The sequence below is a fragment of the Ixodes scapularis genome, unplaced genomic scaffold (assembly GCF_016920785.2).
Source record: "Ixodes scapularis isolate PalLabHiFi unplaced genomic scaffold, ASM1692078v2 PGA_scaffold3__209_contigs__length_174095766, whole genome shotgun sequence".
Taxonomy (NCBI): domain Eukaryota; kingdom Metazoa; phylum Arthropoda; class Arachnida; order Ixodida; family Ixodidae; genus Ixodes; species Ixodes scapularis.
The window spans coordinates 35,673,802-35,690,421 of record NW_024609868.1 but is presented as its reverse complement, the minus strand read 5'-3'; the positions used below and the strand labels follow the sequence as shown (position 1 = coordinate 35,690,421).

General features: G+C 46.5%; 1 protein-coding gene and 1 pseudogene across 1 annotated transcript; both read left to right on the top strand.

Moving 5' to 3' along the window:
• The first annotated feature begins 2,012 nt into the window (after window positions 1-2,012).
• Window positions 2,013-2,928, top strand: LOC121837172 (annotated as a pseudogene).
• A 1,581-nt stretch (window positions 2,929-4,509) lies between these two features.
• On the top strand, window positions 4,510-15,366 carry LOC8027567 (growth hormone-inducible transmembrane protein). The gene is made up of 8 exons (XM_042292374.1): window positions 4,510-4,590; window positions 4,679-4,753; window positions 5,537-5,753; window positions 6,532-6,643; window positions 7,501-7,642; window positions 7,768-8,065; window positions 14,205-14,376; window positions 15,113-15,366. Exons 3-8 carry the CDS (start codon window positions 5,549-5,551, stop codon window positions 15,195-15,197), a joined length of 1,014 nt encoding a protein of 337 aa, XP_042148308.1. The 5' UTR covers window positions 4,510-4,590; window positions 4,679-4,753; window positions 5,537-5,548; the 3' UTR covers window positions 15,198-15,366.
• The last annotated feature ends 1,254 nt before the right edge of the window (window positions 15,367-16,620 follow it).

Below are 16,620 nucleotides of genomic sequence, written 5' to 3'. Positions count from 1 at the left end.
CCACACTTAGCACCTTTATTCCTCTCGTTCGACAACGGAGATCAGTGCGGCTGTAATCGTTTCTAAACCGATATGTGACTTTCTCGCCAGGCACTCCGAGAAGGCCAAGACGAAGTGGCTGCCGCTATGGGGCCACTAGTTGGCCTCTTAGAGATCGGCCTCTCGGAGGAGGCCATTGACAGAAGGACGGTGGCTGACCACTTGGGGGCAGCGACCGCCCATCTCAAGCAGCTTTTTGCGTTGCTCTCCCGCGAGCGCCGGGAGGGGGTGATTGCACGAGTCGCCCCAGACCTCCGCCAGATGGTGGCCCATGATGGTGGGGACGAGGGATCCCCATTGCTGTTCAGAGAGGGCTCCTGGGGCAGCTTCGAACGCGGAACGAGACCATCAAGGTCCTTCGGGAAGCACGCCAACCGCCCACTCCCGCCGCGGAGCCAGCAGCCAAGAGGCCCCGCAGCTCGGCTGCCCCAAGGGCCAGTGCCCAGAGCCGGAGTGGGGGCCAGCAGCCCTTTCACAGGGGGCCCCCTTCCTGAGGCTACACGAGGGGGCCTACCTCCATCAAGGACATCGAGACAAGTGTAAGCCCGCACCTCTTAGCACTGCTGCCCGCGGGCCGACTGGCATATTGCCGCGAAGTGTGGAGGTTACTCTTCCACGATGCATGGGTCCTTCAGACAACACAGGGGTATAAGCTGGAGTTTGCACAGGTACCAGCGATTCAATGGTCGCACAGCGTGCCGACGCGAGGGCAGTCAAATCAGGTCCGGGAGGCAGTGTCCTAGCTGGTAAGAAAGGAAGCGGCAGAAGCGGTCTCTCGGGTACCGCCCTCCGAAGTGAAGTTCCTCTCCCCCTTCTTCGTAGTACTAAAGAAGGACAACAAGGTGCGCCCAATCCTAGATCTCCAACAACTAAACAAGTCGGTGCCACACAACCACTTCAAGATGGAGGGTTGGCACTCTGTGAGGGATCTTATCCAGCAGGGCGACTCCATGATACGTATCGACCTGAAGGACGCATACCTGTCTGCCCTAATCTGCCACCAGGATCGCCCCTGGCTCGGCTTTCGAGAGGGGGACAGGGTCTATCGTTGGAACGTGCTGCCATTTAGCCTCAGATCGGCACTGAGAGTTTTCACAAAACTACTGAAACCAGTCGCGGCCTATCTCCGGTTCAAGGGACTTCGCATCGTCATGGACCAATCCCCCTCTCTACTGGCAAACCAGGGACATCTAATCGTGAACCTCCTACAAAACCTGGGTTTTGCCGTAAACTTGGAGAAGTCAGTACTGACACCAGCACAGGACTTGTTGTTTCTGGGACTATCGATAGGCTCGAAACGATTGACGCTCGAGCTCCCTGGAGGGAAACTCGTCAACCTGTTAGACCACCTACAACAGAGGCTAGAGCAATCAAGGATCACGGCCCGCCAGGTTGCAAGCCTGGCGGGACAACTGAACGCATGCCTAATGGTGCTGCCGGAGGGTTCCTTTTATATCGGGAACCTTAAAACAGATTTGAGACGGGTTCTACCAGAAAGGTACATACACGACCACTCTTAAACTATCCAGGGACACGCGGCAGGAATTAGCGTGGTGGATCCGAGCACCAAGGAAGACCCCAAGGGGCCAGATCAAGACACCCCCAGTAGTGCAGACGTTACAGTCGGACAGCTCGCTCACCAGGATAACCCACGAGCTATGGTCGTGGTGTTGGGCGAAGGGAATATCAGTCAGGGCGCAACACATTCCGGGGCACATGAACACGGATGCAGACCAAGCATCCAGGAGAGTGATGGATGCCAGCAGTTGGAAGCTGTGCCCGTTCACATTCAGCAGGGTCAACTTTCTGTGGGGCCCCGTGCACATGGACCTTTTTGCGGACTTCTCCAACCACCAGGTGAGGCACTATTACAGCTGGAAGCCGGATCCTCAGGCGGCAGCAGTGGATGCTCTTAGCCACGACGGGACGGGTCAGAGCCTCCATGCCTTCCCACCGTTCAGCCTTGTGAGCAGATGCATTGCCAAGTTGCAGACCTCCAACAGTCTGCTCATTCTAGTAGCTCCAGTCTGGCCATCTCAGCCGTGGTATGCCTCGCTGCTGTACCACTCGTACGAGGAACCGCGTCTTCTTTCCCAATCACACGACCTACTGCGCAGCCACGACGGGCAGGTACATCCGATGCTCAGCACGGGGACCCTGATACTAGCAGCATGAAGACTGACCAACTCCAGCAAACACATAGCCAACTTTCGGAGCAGGCTGCACACCTCATTGAGGCATCATGGAGGCGGGGAACACAGCTCACCTACACCTCTTGCTGGCGCAGGTGGGAACGCTGGTGCCATTCGCGGACTGTTGATTCCTTTTCTCTCACTCTAACACAGGTGCTCAACTTCCTCGCTAGCCTTTTTAAGGAGGGCCTGGCGTATCGCACTATAGGATGTTACTGTTCTGCCTTGTCTCAGATCTTGCATAACTTTGACGGTTGCCGTCTAGGGGAACACCCTTCAGTGGTGCGCCTTATGAAGGGAGTGTTTAATCCTAACCCCCCCAAAACCCTGATACCCCCCAACTTGGAGGGTTGACAAGGTGACAACCCTCCTGCAGTTGTGGGGTCCTAACAAGGACCTTAGCCTCAAAACGCTCACTAGCAAGCTAGCTATGCTATTAGCCCTTGCCTCAGCAGGCAGGACGTCAGACTTGTGCCTGCTTTCAACGTGCCACATCCGTAAGCAATTCGCGGGTTGGGAGCTTGTGCTCATTGGCCTCAGAAAGACTTCTGGGGCATCTAAGCCCCTTCCCACCCTCTTCTTGCCAGCATTCAAAGAGGTTCGGGAATCGTGTCCAGTGGAATGCTTGCAGATGTACCTCGAACGGACTGCAAGACTACGAGGCGCCCACACGCAGCTTCTGCTCACTACGCAATAGCCTTTCCGCCCAGCAGCGCGGGACCACAGTAGCTCACTGGATAAAACACACACGCTTGCGGGCATTGACACGTCGGTTTTCAAAGCGCATCAACGCGAGGAGCAGCCACCTCCAAAGCTGTGGAGGTCGGCGTACCACTTGCCGACATCTTAGCAGCAGCTGACTGGTCCTCCGAGGCGACATTTAACCGCTTTTACCGACGGCAAATGGATGCCTGGGCTCACTTTGGAACCCAGGTGCTGAGAACACATGCGAAAGCTTTGAACAAGCAGTTGTGAACTTGATAGTAAGTGCGACAGAGGCTGAAGTATAATTACCAGTTCTGACGAATGGTACTTACCTGAAGTTAGAGCGGGAATTATACGAAGCCTATGGAAGCACTTACTATCAAGTTCACACTCCCACCACATCCTTGCCCTTTTTTGGGATATATCATCACATTCTCTTCCCTGTCGTAGGTCGAGGTGGTTCAACATGGCACCAGAGGTAGTGCGTAGCGCGAGAGCTCCAACCAGGTGCCATCACCAGAACGGGAAATAAAAGCGTTCTGAGTGCACAAGCGCTTATACTCTATCTTTCTCGTGGGGGCCCCACCATCTCAATGCAGCCACAAGCTATGGTGTAACTGGTGTAACCACTAACTCGGAAAGATGAAGTCGGAAGGGGAGAATACTTCCCTAAGGGGGAACGCCTATGGCGCCACCTACTTATTATTTTCAAAATAGCTTTGATACGTTGACGTCAGTTCCGGTATAGAAGGAAAACGCAGCTGTGAACTTGATAGTAAGTGCTTCCATAGGCTTCGTATAATTCCCGCTCTAACTTCAGGTAAGTACCATTCGTCAGAACTGGTAATTCTTCTAACGGACGCACTCTTCACGGCGAAGGCAATGTATGCTTCTCCAGAAAAAAATGAAATAAAAAAGTGTGTTCCTTTGTATGGTATTTGCATCTTGTTTTCCGAATTCAAATGACTCCTTTCTTTCTCCCCCTCACTCTCTAATTTACACCCCCTCCCCCCTCTCCTTCTCCCCTCCCTCTTCCGCGCCACGCCGCCGCCGATCCGTTGATCCCCGCGCCGTCAATACGCCGCCGCCGGAGGTACAAATACCGGCGCGCCGCCGCCGGCGATTTCTTACCGGCGCACAGGTCTAGTTTGGTTGGGGATTTGCATTTGCCACTCCTCCTCACCCACCTTTACCCCCCTTTCGTATTTCCACTGCTAAGGCAGCTAAGGGCGCCAATGCCAAATGCAGCTTCATGCATATTATTCGATACAGGCAGGTTACAGGTGATGTTGTTATGTATTTATTGTACGATGGTGTCCGAACAATATTTATGTTTTTATTTTTGAAAAATTAAGAACAAAGTAAAATTATATTTTAAATTTCAAAGAAATAAGAAAAAAAAATAAAACCTCCAATAAACCACTAGTTTTTAGCAAAAAATGAACTCCGAAAAACACACTATAAATTTCACACACTACTCATTTCATTGAAAAAAAAAACTCTAGCTAGGTGGCGCTAACTACCGCCTAGTTTGTAATGTAAGACAAAACTTGATTTCTATTTGTTAAGAACCATCTTAATTTGCTTCTCTGTAGCTCCAGCCACAGCAGCGGCGGTAGCGGCGGTGCGGCGCCATCGAGGGGAACATTTTTAGGTTGTGTGCTGTCCTTAACACTTGAAATTACTGCATTTGCTCGTTAGTAAGACATTAAGAGCTCAGTTTCGCGGTTCCTGATTCGCAGCTGGTACAACCAAGCTTGGACTCCATTTTGGGCAGCATCCGTAGACCAGCTTCTGGCTTTGGCGTTTTAAAGCGAGTGAGTTCTGCATCGATGCTTCTTGGGAAACTTCGAGAAACCTTACTGCGTCGTATTTTTAATTTGCTGTTGTTCACCTGTCATATTCTAGACGTTGCCCGGTCGTTTTCAGGCGCCATTTTATATCTCCTGTAAAATTGAGACTTCAAAAGTGTAGCTAGACGTGATCTGCCTGTTGCATCACCCGAAAAGTCAGATTCTACCCTCCTAGCATTAGCATGATATTTCCTCTTCTGTACTCTGTCAACCAGAAGAGTAAAACTAATGAAGTTTAGTGTTGTGCTTCAACGTGCCTGCGCTCGTCAATTACAAATTTAAAAAAAAAAATCGAAATTGCGTTTGTATTGCGATCATTTACCCGCAGGAAAGTAGACCTCTCGATATCTGAGCATACTAGGGCTCTGAGCGAGGGCGTTACATGAACGGAATGTCAACATACATACGTAGTACATACATACACACATGAACATTGATAGTTGCCACGTACAAAGCGCGACACTTAGACGAACAACTGTTCCCGGCATTGGATTGTTTTTTTTGTTTTCTTTCTTTTGTAGGAAAAAAAAAACAATCATCAAAACTGCTGCTAGTGTGGTGGCACATGTGTATCCTACATCCTCGACATCAAATGTTTTTAAGCAGTAGTATATAGGATGTCATCATGGCTCAGTGTTAATAAAATGCAAGTGTGCCATTGTTACGTTCGTGCTAACTGTCCCCTATGCCTGTAGAATCCTGACAGATGTGACCTGGAGGGTACACTGATGCAGTCATGTGTTTCAGAAATTGTCGACGATGCTGGTGGCGTGGAAGTGCTGCCTCGCTCCAGTCAGCAGGGTCTCCGTGAAGGCGGTCCTGAGTGGTCCGACGGTGGCATCAAGATGGCCGACCGTGCAGACGTCCATAAGTATGGCTACCCGTGCCAGATCACGCTTCCAGACCGTTGCGCCCAAGCGGCGCACCCTCAAGGAGATTGTGATGGCCCCTGCCAATGACACGGGTTCGTAAATCTAATCTTTAATGTTTGAAATGCATTTGTACGGAACGAAACCTCAGAAATCTGTCCACCTTCGTCCGTCTGTTTGCTAACCATTCGTTGCCTAACAACGGCACTTGTGAACAGCGTCGCTAAGCAACGGCACGTGTCAATCCCCTTTAGAGACATAGCAACACAATTTGCACTGCGATGATTTTACCGGATCAGTTGATAGCTTGTGCTAGTAAGTGTGTGCTTCATCATATCGGCAAGCCACAGGAAGACGGATCAACTTATTGGCTCTGGTGGCACTGCATCCGTCGACGTATACCACGGCTAATGTGCCCTTCCTTTTAAGCACTTTACAAAAGATTGGTTCAAAGTGTGTGCAGCATTTGTGATAGACTGTGGTTTAAGGCTGATCTAGTTAGCATGCAAAATAATTGGAAAGTGTTGCTCAAGTGTACATACCTAACAGAGTGTGCGGACGCCTTGAATACTTTATTTGCATACAAGGCATCGCTGAAGGAAGAAATGTATGATTACTTTAAAACAAAGTTGGATAAGGTGTAGAATGCGTTACCAAACTCTACAATGCCAGAAGAGCAACAGTCAGACAAATCAATTAAGAATAAAGAGTGAAACAAGTCACAGCTGTTAAAGAAAGCAAATAAGATTAAAGGTTCATACAAATTGGGTAAGGTCACAAACAAAACAAACTAATGAAATTACAGATCGAGTGCATATCTTGCATTATCAAACTTTGTCTTAAAGTAACCGTGAATAATATTTTTCTTTTCAGCGTTCAATGTGGGCAAGGGAGTTTTGGCCGGTGCATCTGCCTTTGGGGTTGGAGCACTCTGCTACTATGGCCTTGGAATGTCCAACGAATCGGGAGCTCTGGAAAGATCCATGTATGTGTCCTGCTCTTGTCACCTCTCATTTCTTCTTGCCCTGTCCCTGTTGTATTTTGTAGGTGGACTTCAAACTCAACAATGAGTTATGGACATTTTCAGAATTTGCCGACGCATTGCAGACGTCAGCATAACTTTTACCTTACTAAAGACAGTAATGAAAACGTGGTCGGGCACTGTCACTTTCACGCGTCAGTGGCAGAGAGTTCGCTACTGTACAGTACCTTCTCCACTTCTTTCGGCTTCGATGGTGACAAAAGAAAATCAACCGGTCAGTATGATGTGCTGACCCACTTAAACCCTTCGATAAAATTTGTTACCTTAAGAGGCTTCAGAGCCAACTATGTGCAAACAGGTTGATTCAACCTGAATTTGGAATAAAGGCTGATGCAGGCTCTTGTATTCAATTTCCACGTCCTTTTGTACTACTAACGCCTTGTATGTAGAGGCCTCGTAACCTCCGCTTTGATGCATCTTCAACTTCTTCCTTAATCAGTTGCCAGAAGGCTGCCATCATGTAATGGCACAGAGGTACCATACATTCAGATGATGACAGCGATCAAAGTGGCCAGTCTGTTTACACACTCGTGGTGCATCCAGAGTGGTTCATCAGCTTGCAACTCCAACTCCAGCCCCTTCCCTAAAGATTAGGATTTCTGGTTGTGGTTACCTCATTCCTGCCAACTTCGAATCACTGGTGATGTCTCCTGTATGGGAGACGAAACGTCCGATTAAATTGTTATATTTGTTGCATTGTAGTTTGTTTCATCCCGATGAGTCCGGCTTCTGAAACATTTTGTATATACTCGTCGACACTCACGGCAGTGTTGGACCTAAGCCACATGCACATCTTGCAGGTTATGGCCGGAGTATGTGAGGCAGAGGATTCGTGACACCTACAGCTACTTTGGGGGCAGCATTGTGATCACGGCGGCATCTGCATTTGCCGTGAGCAGAAACCCAGCCATGCTGAACATGGTCATGCGTAACTCCTGGCTGGTAAGCAATGGGATTTATCGTTTCTGAAGGGAAAAAAAAAAAAAAGTGATGATTAGCTTCAGTGGGTCCACAAAACAAGTTATACCAATTAGTGCAGCACAATTTCTACACATTTACAATTGCAGGCAATTGGTGCCAGCTTTGCGGCCATGATCGGCAGCGGCATGCTGGTGCGCTCGCTGCCCTACGAAAGAGGCCTGGGTGCCAAGCAGGCGGCTTGGATGCTGCACAGCGGTGTCATGGGAGCACTGGTGGCCCCCCTCTGCCTCCTGGGGGGCCCCATCCTGGTCCGGGCAGCCTGGTACACTGCTGGGGTGGTGGCCGGTTTGTCGACGGTGGCCGCGTGCGCCCCTTCGGAGAAGTTCCTCAACATGGGGGGACCGCTGGCCATTGGACTCGGCTTCGTCTTCGCCTCTTCCCTCGGTGAGCTGAAGTCCGTTGCATTTGGCAGCCTTTACGAAGGAATCGGTGTGGCACAGTGGGATTCACTTACCGCAAAATACAGTGATAACTCGTTAACTCGAACACGGCTATCTCGAAATAGTGGTTAAGTCGTAAACTTTCTTTGTCAAGGCATGAGCTCCAATAGACACAATGCATTTTGTCCTTGCTTATCTCGAAAGGTTTTCATGACGGACTTCGGATATCTCGAAATCTGATCAGCGAAAATCGCCAAAAAACACATTAAACAACAAAAACTGCCGAAAAACAAAAAAAAAAACAAAAAAAAAACGCATGCACAAAAAAAAAAAAAAAAAAAACTCGAAAGCGCAAGAAAACAATTAAAAAAAATAACCGCAGGTGCGGTGTACGGAGACGCGGAGAGATGTGTGACTCAAAAACATTGTTTTCTTCTTTTTCTTTTTTCATTTTATTTGTTTTGTTTTTACGATTTTATTTGGACAAGCTAATCACTTGCAAGCCGGGATGTCTGGCGTTCGGTGCCCCCTTTCCCTTGAGCGTTTTGTTCTGCTCTGGCTTTCGTTTTCTCTTTGCTCCTGGGTCCTTCCGTTTCCCTTCCCGGTCTGGTGGTCCGTTGTCGTGAGTCTCGTGTTTCCCAGAGGTGTCTCCTTCGTTTCGAGTGTTGCTGCTCTTTGTTGCTTGTCCGTCTTTTTTTTTCCGGGTGTTTCGATTGTCTTGCGGCACCATACGAGCAAGGGTGAAGAGTTCAATTCGGTCATCGGTTGTGAATTCTCTGATGTTGTTGGCGCGTGACTCGATTGACCGTGTAGATTGCTGAGCCCAAAAAGTGCAAATCACTGACACTTGAGAGCAAGCTTGCTTTTATCAGAGAAGTTGATGTTGCCGCAATTGTTAGAAGTTTTATTTAGAACATCGCGCAATCAGAGGTAAAACAATTCCGGTACTTTGCTTATCCCGAAATTGCGCTTATCTCGAATTACTGTATAGGGCGTGCGATAGTATCGAGTGAGTGCCCACCTTTTGCTTTTTAAATATTTGAAATGTAGGCAAAGGACATATCAAGTGCCCACCCGAGCAAACTCCCGAGCTAATGCTCTTCCGCATCAGCTGCTTCTTCGAGAACACAAGACGAAGCGGTGAAGCTAATGAGAGTGCTGGTACGAAGCAAACTTAAATGGCAACTCTAGTCGAAAACGAAACAAAAATAAATGACTGGTATATGGTCACAGCCGAAATATTCCAAGGAAGTGAACCCGTGTACTCCACTAAAAACAATTTTAAAAATGCAACCATCTGCTCTTTAGCGGGCGGCAAGCGAGTTAGCTTTTAGTCAAGGACCACTGCCACAGCACCCTTATGACATCACGTCGTGGTGGAGCTGCCGCTACAACTTCCGTCAGGACATACCTCGAAATTGACGAATTTGCAGGAATTCGTCAATTCGTCAACATATCACACAACTTCAAACGGATAGGCTCAAAGTATGAAGTACCAGTAGTACTTTCAGCTCCAAACAAACTAAAAAAATTGTGTCCTAAGATTAATTCGCAAAATGAAAATAACAATGACTGCACCGTCAAGCATACGCACAAGTACGTCAACTGCAACATCAACGTAGTCTACGAAATTCCATTCACATGTGGAAAAGTCTATGTCGGACAATCTAGGCGCTGTGTGAACGTGAGACTTCGAGAGCATCGCCTTTCTCTGAAATCATCACCATCGGGACATCTCGCCATACGTGTCCGCGACTGCCACTGCACACCCATATTCCAACAGACTAAGATCCTCAAGCATTACCATAAAAAAAGATCCCGAGAACTCTATGAAGCGAAAACCATATTGTCTCTCGGGGGAGCTTGCATAAACGCACCTTCAATAGCACTGTCCGAGAAAGAGATGAGATACCTCGACCTTTTTTCTTAACGCGGGTCGCTTTAGTGTTTTCTAACCTTATCTTTGACCTGCTGATTTTGTTTATATTTCTGAATTTTTATTACATTCTTTTTTCGGTAGTGTCAAGTGGTCAGATTTAGTTTAAAAATTTTTTTAATGCATCTATAAACTATAACAATAATTTTTTCTTTTTCTTTTTTACCTTCACATGCCTAATTCTTCTTTTATGTCTTCCTCGGGGAATGCATTACACTTCCAGTTGGAGTAAGCGCTCTGTCCTGTCCCCTCTTCTTTTCCTTGGTGTTTGCGCTTTTGAATTTTTATACAATGTGTAGCCAACTAGCCCAACAGTTAATTTTGATTTTGTTGAATAATCTTTAGCGGGCTTCTTTTTCTTTCCTATTCTGACAATGTGACCGTTTGAGGTGATGACTGTACAGAAACCAGCAGAATGGCAAAAAAAAATAAAAATATCCATTGTATTTATGTTTTTAACCAAAGGGAAGTTTGAGAGAGGGTGTTAAGAAAGGTATTGACGGCTTTCCTCAATGTCCTCGATGTTCTCTGAAGTGCATGAAGCGAAAAACGTTATACTAGCCCACATCCAAACCTTTTTTTTTTTTTTGGGGGGAGGGGGGGGACCACGAACTTGACACACTAAGCTTGATCACAGAAAATACACAGATGTGCCTCAAAGGCCAATCCAAAACCTGTTTTGTTGCATGTTGAACTTTGGAAGACGGTAATCACGAAGACATCACACAATGTCGAACCTTGCAAAGCCCTCTCTCTCTCCCCCCGTCCCCTACCCACCTCGACGCAGCCCTAAAAAACTGGTCTTTTTCGGTTAAAACCGAATTTTAGAAAATGGATTAGACATACTTTAGCGGTTTTTATCGGTTTACACCGAAAATGCCGAACCTACAAACTGACTTTTTTCGGTTAAAACCGAATTTGCGAAAATGAATTCGGCGTACTTTTATCCGAACCCTAGTTATGTGTCTGGTGGGAAATGAGAGTGGGTTTTTATTAGTGATGGACTGAATCTGCCGAACTTCAGATTCGGCAAAGTTCAGCAAACGCCTTACTTTTGAAGGAAGTTTGGGCAAGGATTTGGCGAAAATTCGGCAAACGTCTGCACGCGCGTGATAACGCGACAGGGCCATGGATTGCAAATGGACGTTGTGCGGTTACCGTCATACAGTGTAGTATGGTAGTACTGCCAGCGGTTACGGCGAGGTGCGGAGCAGGCGACACTAGCTGTTTGTGCGCCTTTGCAAGTGTGGTTCTCTTCGTTATTTTCTGCCTCAAGAACTGTTGCAGTCCACTGTGCAAGTGACAAATGGTGCGGTACAATCTTGAGAGTGTGATCTTCATTTGATCTTTTCAGTAATGCGACGAGGTAGTTGCAACATTGACTGATAAGTACTTTAAAGCGCCCCTCACAATTATAACAGTCCCGTTTTCAGCTCGCAAGTAGTTTGTGCCAAAACAATATAATATTGCGTTTTAATTAGCTTTATTTTGCGGTTTTCATCAATCCGCATAAAACTAAACACATTTCTCGTGCTCGACGTTGCACATCCAACATTCCTAGCTCTCCCCATTTTCTTAAACGTCCGCGTGTGTCCTAACATCAAGAAGCGGCATTTTAAAAGTTAAAAACGAGACATTGGATCCCTGATTTTCTCTCCTCTCGCACTCATTTCACCACAATTAATAGTTCCTCATCCACCCGCGCTGAGGTTATTTCGGGAGTTTCCCAGGGCTCGGTTCTTGGTCCCCTACTTCTCCTGATCTTTATTAATGACATTCCAGGCAAAATTTCCTCTAACCTCCGCCTTTTCGCTGACGACTGCATCCTATATCGAAGGATAGCTTCTTTTGAAGACCATCTTCTACTTCAAAGAGACCTGGACGAAATCCAGGCATGGTGCACCAGGTGGTTAATTACACCAAACAAATCTAAACGCAAGTTAGTCCAGTTTTCACGAAAACGGCAAGGACCTCAGTTCTCGTCAAGTTAGAAAGTAACTTAGTCGGAGACTCCCATCCTATAAATACCTCGGTGTGACTCTAACTAATGATCTTACCTGGAACTCTCACATGGAGCTTATATGCGCCGAGGCGTCTCACTGCCTCGGTTACATAAGACAAAACCTAAAATCGGCTCCCCCATTCGTGGAAAATTGGCTTATGAGACATACATTTGACCCAAACTGGAATATGCTGCGGCCATTTGGAGCCCTCACCAAATATACTTATTAAATCTTCTCAAGGCAGTCCAGAACCGCACTGCCAGGTTTATTTTGAAGAAATATGATTGGTTGGTTAGTGTATCCGCTCTAAAGAGCGAACTGAACCTTCCTTTACTAAACGTCCGCCATAAGATAGCGCGACTCTGTCTTTTTCACAAAATTTACTACTACCTCCCTGCGCTCCAAGACCCGCTCCTCCTACCCCCAGGCGATCTTCATTGCGGCTAAATCACCCGTGTCACGTTTCCCACATCTCAGGCAGCGCATCCTATTTTAACTCCTCCTCCTTCCCTCATACTATTGTAGACTGGAACGACCTCCCCTCACTTACTGTAACCCAGACAGATCCCATCGCATTTCGCAACACTCTTTGTGCTCACTTCTGTTAATCCCACTGTGCCGCTCTATTTGTTTGTCCTGTGCTTTACTGGTTGCCATGTATCAATGTTTTCGTCCCCTTATGGTCCCCATGTACCCAGATTAATTTGTGTATTGCCGTTGCTCGTGGCGAGGCCACATTGTTTTGCAGCACCCCATGTATTTGCATATGTCCTTGTTACTGTTCTGTGCTCTCGTGTTATGTTCCCCCCCCCTTATGTAATGCCCTCAACGAGGGCCTTTAAGGGAACTTGAATAAATGGGATGCACACTTTCATGCAAAGCTGGCGTCAAGTGACTCAAATCGAAAAACATGCATATTTTCAATAATATTCTTTCTACTGGAGGAGGCTCAGCAACCGTTGCCTTCATTTTCGCTCACAGCACAGTGGCCGGTAACTCGCAGAGGAAATGAGAACACAGTGGTATTGCATTTATATTAACAAAGTACACACACTTGCAGGCCTGCACTTATTGAGGTCTCAAAACCGAAGCTCCGATATTGTGACTACCTGCTACTACCCAACCTTGTTATCACACCATTTCTTCAAGAAGTCACTGTAAAACTACTAATTAACACGCCAAAATAACATTGATGCAGTTATCTTGTAGAATATCACCTTATTTGGTCATTGTGTCAATAAACATTACATGTTGCATTTACTAAGTTAGGAAAAGTAAACGTAAAATCTTTTTTCGCCAGAAAAAATTAAATGTAAAAGTGTGGCCAACAATTTATTTTTGCCGAATCTTTAAAAAAGTTTGGCTAAACTTCGGCTTTGCTAAATGCACTAAATTTTCGATTCGGCAAAAGTTTGCCTTGTTACTAGTTTTTATCGGTTTAATTGTGCATAAACGAAAGAGTAGCCTAATAATTAATACGGATCCTGTGACATTCGACATACAATTTCGCTTCGATCCCAATCGAGAGCAAAAAGGCCACGCAGTGACATCCAGGTTCCTTTCCAAACCAAATTACAACCCACAGCTCGGAATGCACCGAGAAACTGCGAGAGAAGAGGAGACAAGTGGTGGGCCTAAAGCTAACTGACTTTGCCTCTGCTGCATTCGTCGAACAAGTTAGAATGCAGAGGGCCGGCGTATGGCTCTTGCATTCAAACGCATTCAACAAGTGTAGTGGAGACAAAAGTAGGCTTTAAGTCTACCCACTAATCATTCGAACCACAACTTAGCGGTCCGAAGTCCAGTGCACAGGTCCACAACGTGGTGCTTGCATTCTTTCGGGAGCTTCCTATGGGCTCTAAAAGTTGCTTATTAATCTTCCTTTTTTGTTGCACTTAAAACAAAGATTACTATACAACTTATAGAGCCTATAAAAAGCTCCCAAAGAACGCAAACATCTCATGACTATAGCGGCCAGTCACGTGACTATAGCAACCACTTTTCCGCGGGTTCCTGCAGGCTCCAACTATAAATTCATTTCGCACTGTAAATGTAGCTTGAAATATTTTCTTTCTTGTTGTAAATCTATTTGATGACACGCTTTTTCCACAGGCTGTTTAAAAAGATCTTTCCCTGCACATGTCCCTTAGGGTGTAAGCAACTTTAACTGGGGTATGAGACGGTTCAACTTTGATCCACTGCAGGCTCCATGTTCCTGCCTGCCAGTACGGCCCTCGGTGCAGGCCTGTACTCCATCAGCATGTACGGGGGTCTGGTCCTCTTCGGCGGCTTCCTCCTGTACGACACGCAGCGCATCGTCAAGATGGCCGAAGTCTACCCTCCTTACGCCCTCAAGCCGTATGATCCCATCAATGCGTGAGTTGCGTCTCCAGTCAAGTCGTGGGTAGTTAGTTTCTGAACTTTGCATACAAGTATCCTTAGAGCCACGGGAGACGGCGCGTGTATACATCTTCGTTCCACTTTACGACGATCTGCAGCGGACTCTGTGAGCCATTCCAGCCAAATTAGTGCTGCGAATATACCACAGACTACGCACCCTGCATGTTGCTGCACCCCCCCAAAAGTCACGTGACACTTATGTGGCATTTGATTGGTTCCGCTGGGCTGAGCCGACTATAAGATATATTTGTTGAAGATGGACATCAATGAGTGCTTCGATGGAACCCTGGAAAGGTTTTAGACTGCTTGAGTGTGTCTTCGTTTTTTTTTTTTTGCAATAACTGGGCAATCTACCTCCCAATTTGGTTTAAAAAAAGACAGCACTCAAGAGATGAGGAATACATGTCGGAGCAAGTCGTGCATGTTCCTTCGCGTAGCCCTTGTTCTTTAGGTGCAGATTGTTTTTGCGAGGTTGAATGCCTTTGGTTGATCACAGTCACTTTTATTATTAGTTAACTTCTTCAATTTTACATGCCTGCACCGAAAATCGCGCGTCCTAGCTCATCACTGACGGTCTTAAATTCTATGTTGGAAAGAGAATATGCGAGGCTATAAGTGTAATGTTGGGCGATTTGATGGGTTTATGTTGCCTCCATATCTTTCGGAAAGTAAATCCGGAAAGTGGCAATTCTTTGTGTTTGTCATCTTGCAGGTCCATCTCGATCTACCTGGACACGCTGAACATCTTCATTAGGATTGCAATGATCTTGGCTGGCGGCGGATCGAGGAGGAAGTGAAGGGCGAGAAACTCCTATGGATATTACAGAAAAAGGATAAAATTTTGTTTGCCATCCCCGATTAGAGGTTACCAACTGCCCTCTCCTGGTGTCAACTTCCTGCAGTAGAAAAGAAAGAAATAAAGTATTATTTAAGTAGGAATTGGTGCACTGCCACTTCCAAACATAATTTATGGATCCTTCGTGTACTGGATGACACTGTTACTGCAAACATGACGTTGGCAATGTTTTCAGTTTTATTTTGAAATGGTATCGTCGGGCAGCAAGGTTTACCGCTCAAGTAGTGCCCCAAGTGTGCACCTTCCACCACTCTTCTCGGTAGATATGATGACAGCCTTTAGATTTAAGAGAGGAGTATGAAAAGCCAGCGATTTCTTGTTCATGCTAAGTATTATGCAGTTTACATGCGTAATGTGCAGACAGTGTGTTGTTGGTTATTTTGAAATGTGCTGTATCATGGTATGCAACACCTTCTCTTCCATTTAGATTTGAAGCATTTAAGAAGAATGGCACATGTTTCACATTTTTGCACATTGTCTTACATTGGGTGGTTGCCTTGCCACTGCACTGCACATACTGCTCCATCACTCCCGAGCACAGGCACGTGCCTATGACATATGCAAGTGGGGTGAAACTTGTGAGGCAGAAAAAACTTGGTTTTCACACGAAAAGCAAATGAACTCGTGCCGAGGCGACAAAGGGAGGCAACCCAACCCCCTTGGCTCCCAACTGAAATTCCAAGCGTACAATGGACGATGGTTTCATTTGGTAGCTGCACAGTTTGCTGGGCGTTCCTTTAGAGGCTATGATGATAATGCAGTTAAATGCATTTAATTGCATTATCATCGTAACCTTAAAAGATGCAAGCCATTCACCCTTGTTGGTGTTAGACTGGTAGCAGCTGATAAAACCCGTTTGTTCTGACATACAACTCCTGGTTAGCTCGGTAGAGTGCTCCACTAGAAATGGGGAGGTCCCTTGTTCGATACCAGGACCAGGTGAATTTTTTCGGTCGTGCACCAGTCGCCTAGCTGTGTTTGGAGACTTGTGTTTGTCCTTCGACCCCCTTGTTACCCTTCTACAGGGATTGTTTTCATTCCTTTAGAACTTGGGTTCTCAAACTGGGAGTCCTTGAGTACCCAAATTTTCTCAAACAGATGAGAGAGGAGAGAAGACACACAATTGCTGACGATTGTTTGTCTTCTCTCTTCTGTCTTGTCTGTTTGCGCTATACATTTTAATCAAGTTCAAGCACTAATTAAGATTGAGCCATGCATTTGATTCGAGTCAAAACTATATGAGCCGGACAGTTCCAAGTGTGTGCATTATTCTTGAAGTTTGTAGGCTTCTGAACCACTTTATTGTAATAGTGCCAAGGGGAAAAGTGTTTCTTGGCTGTCGTTGAAGGTGGGTGGGTGTTTCT

Bases quoted from the DNA above. Each gene is read 5' to 3' on its own strand.
- LOC8027567 (XM_042292374.1), top strand. From the start codon at position 5,549: ATGCTGGTGGCGTGGAAGTGCTGCCTCGCTCCAGTCAGCAGGGTCTCC. The intron at 6,644-7,500 runs GTATGTGTCCTG...CACATCTTGCAG, and splicing joins GGAGCTCTGGAAAGATCCAT to GTTATGGCCGGAGTATGTGA. The intron at 7,643-7,767 runs GTAAGCAATGGG...TTACAATTGCAG, and splicing joins TCATGCGTAACTCCTGGCTG to GCAATTGGTGCCAGCTTTGC.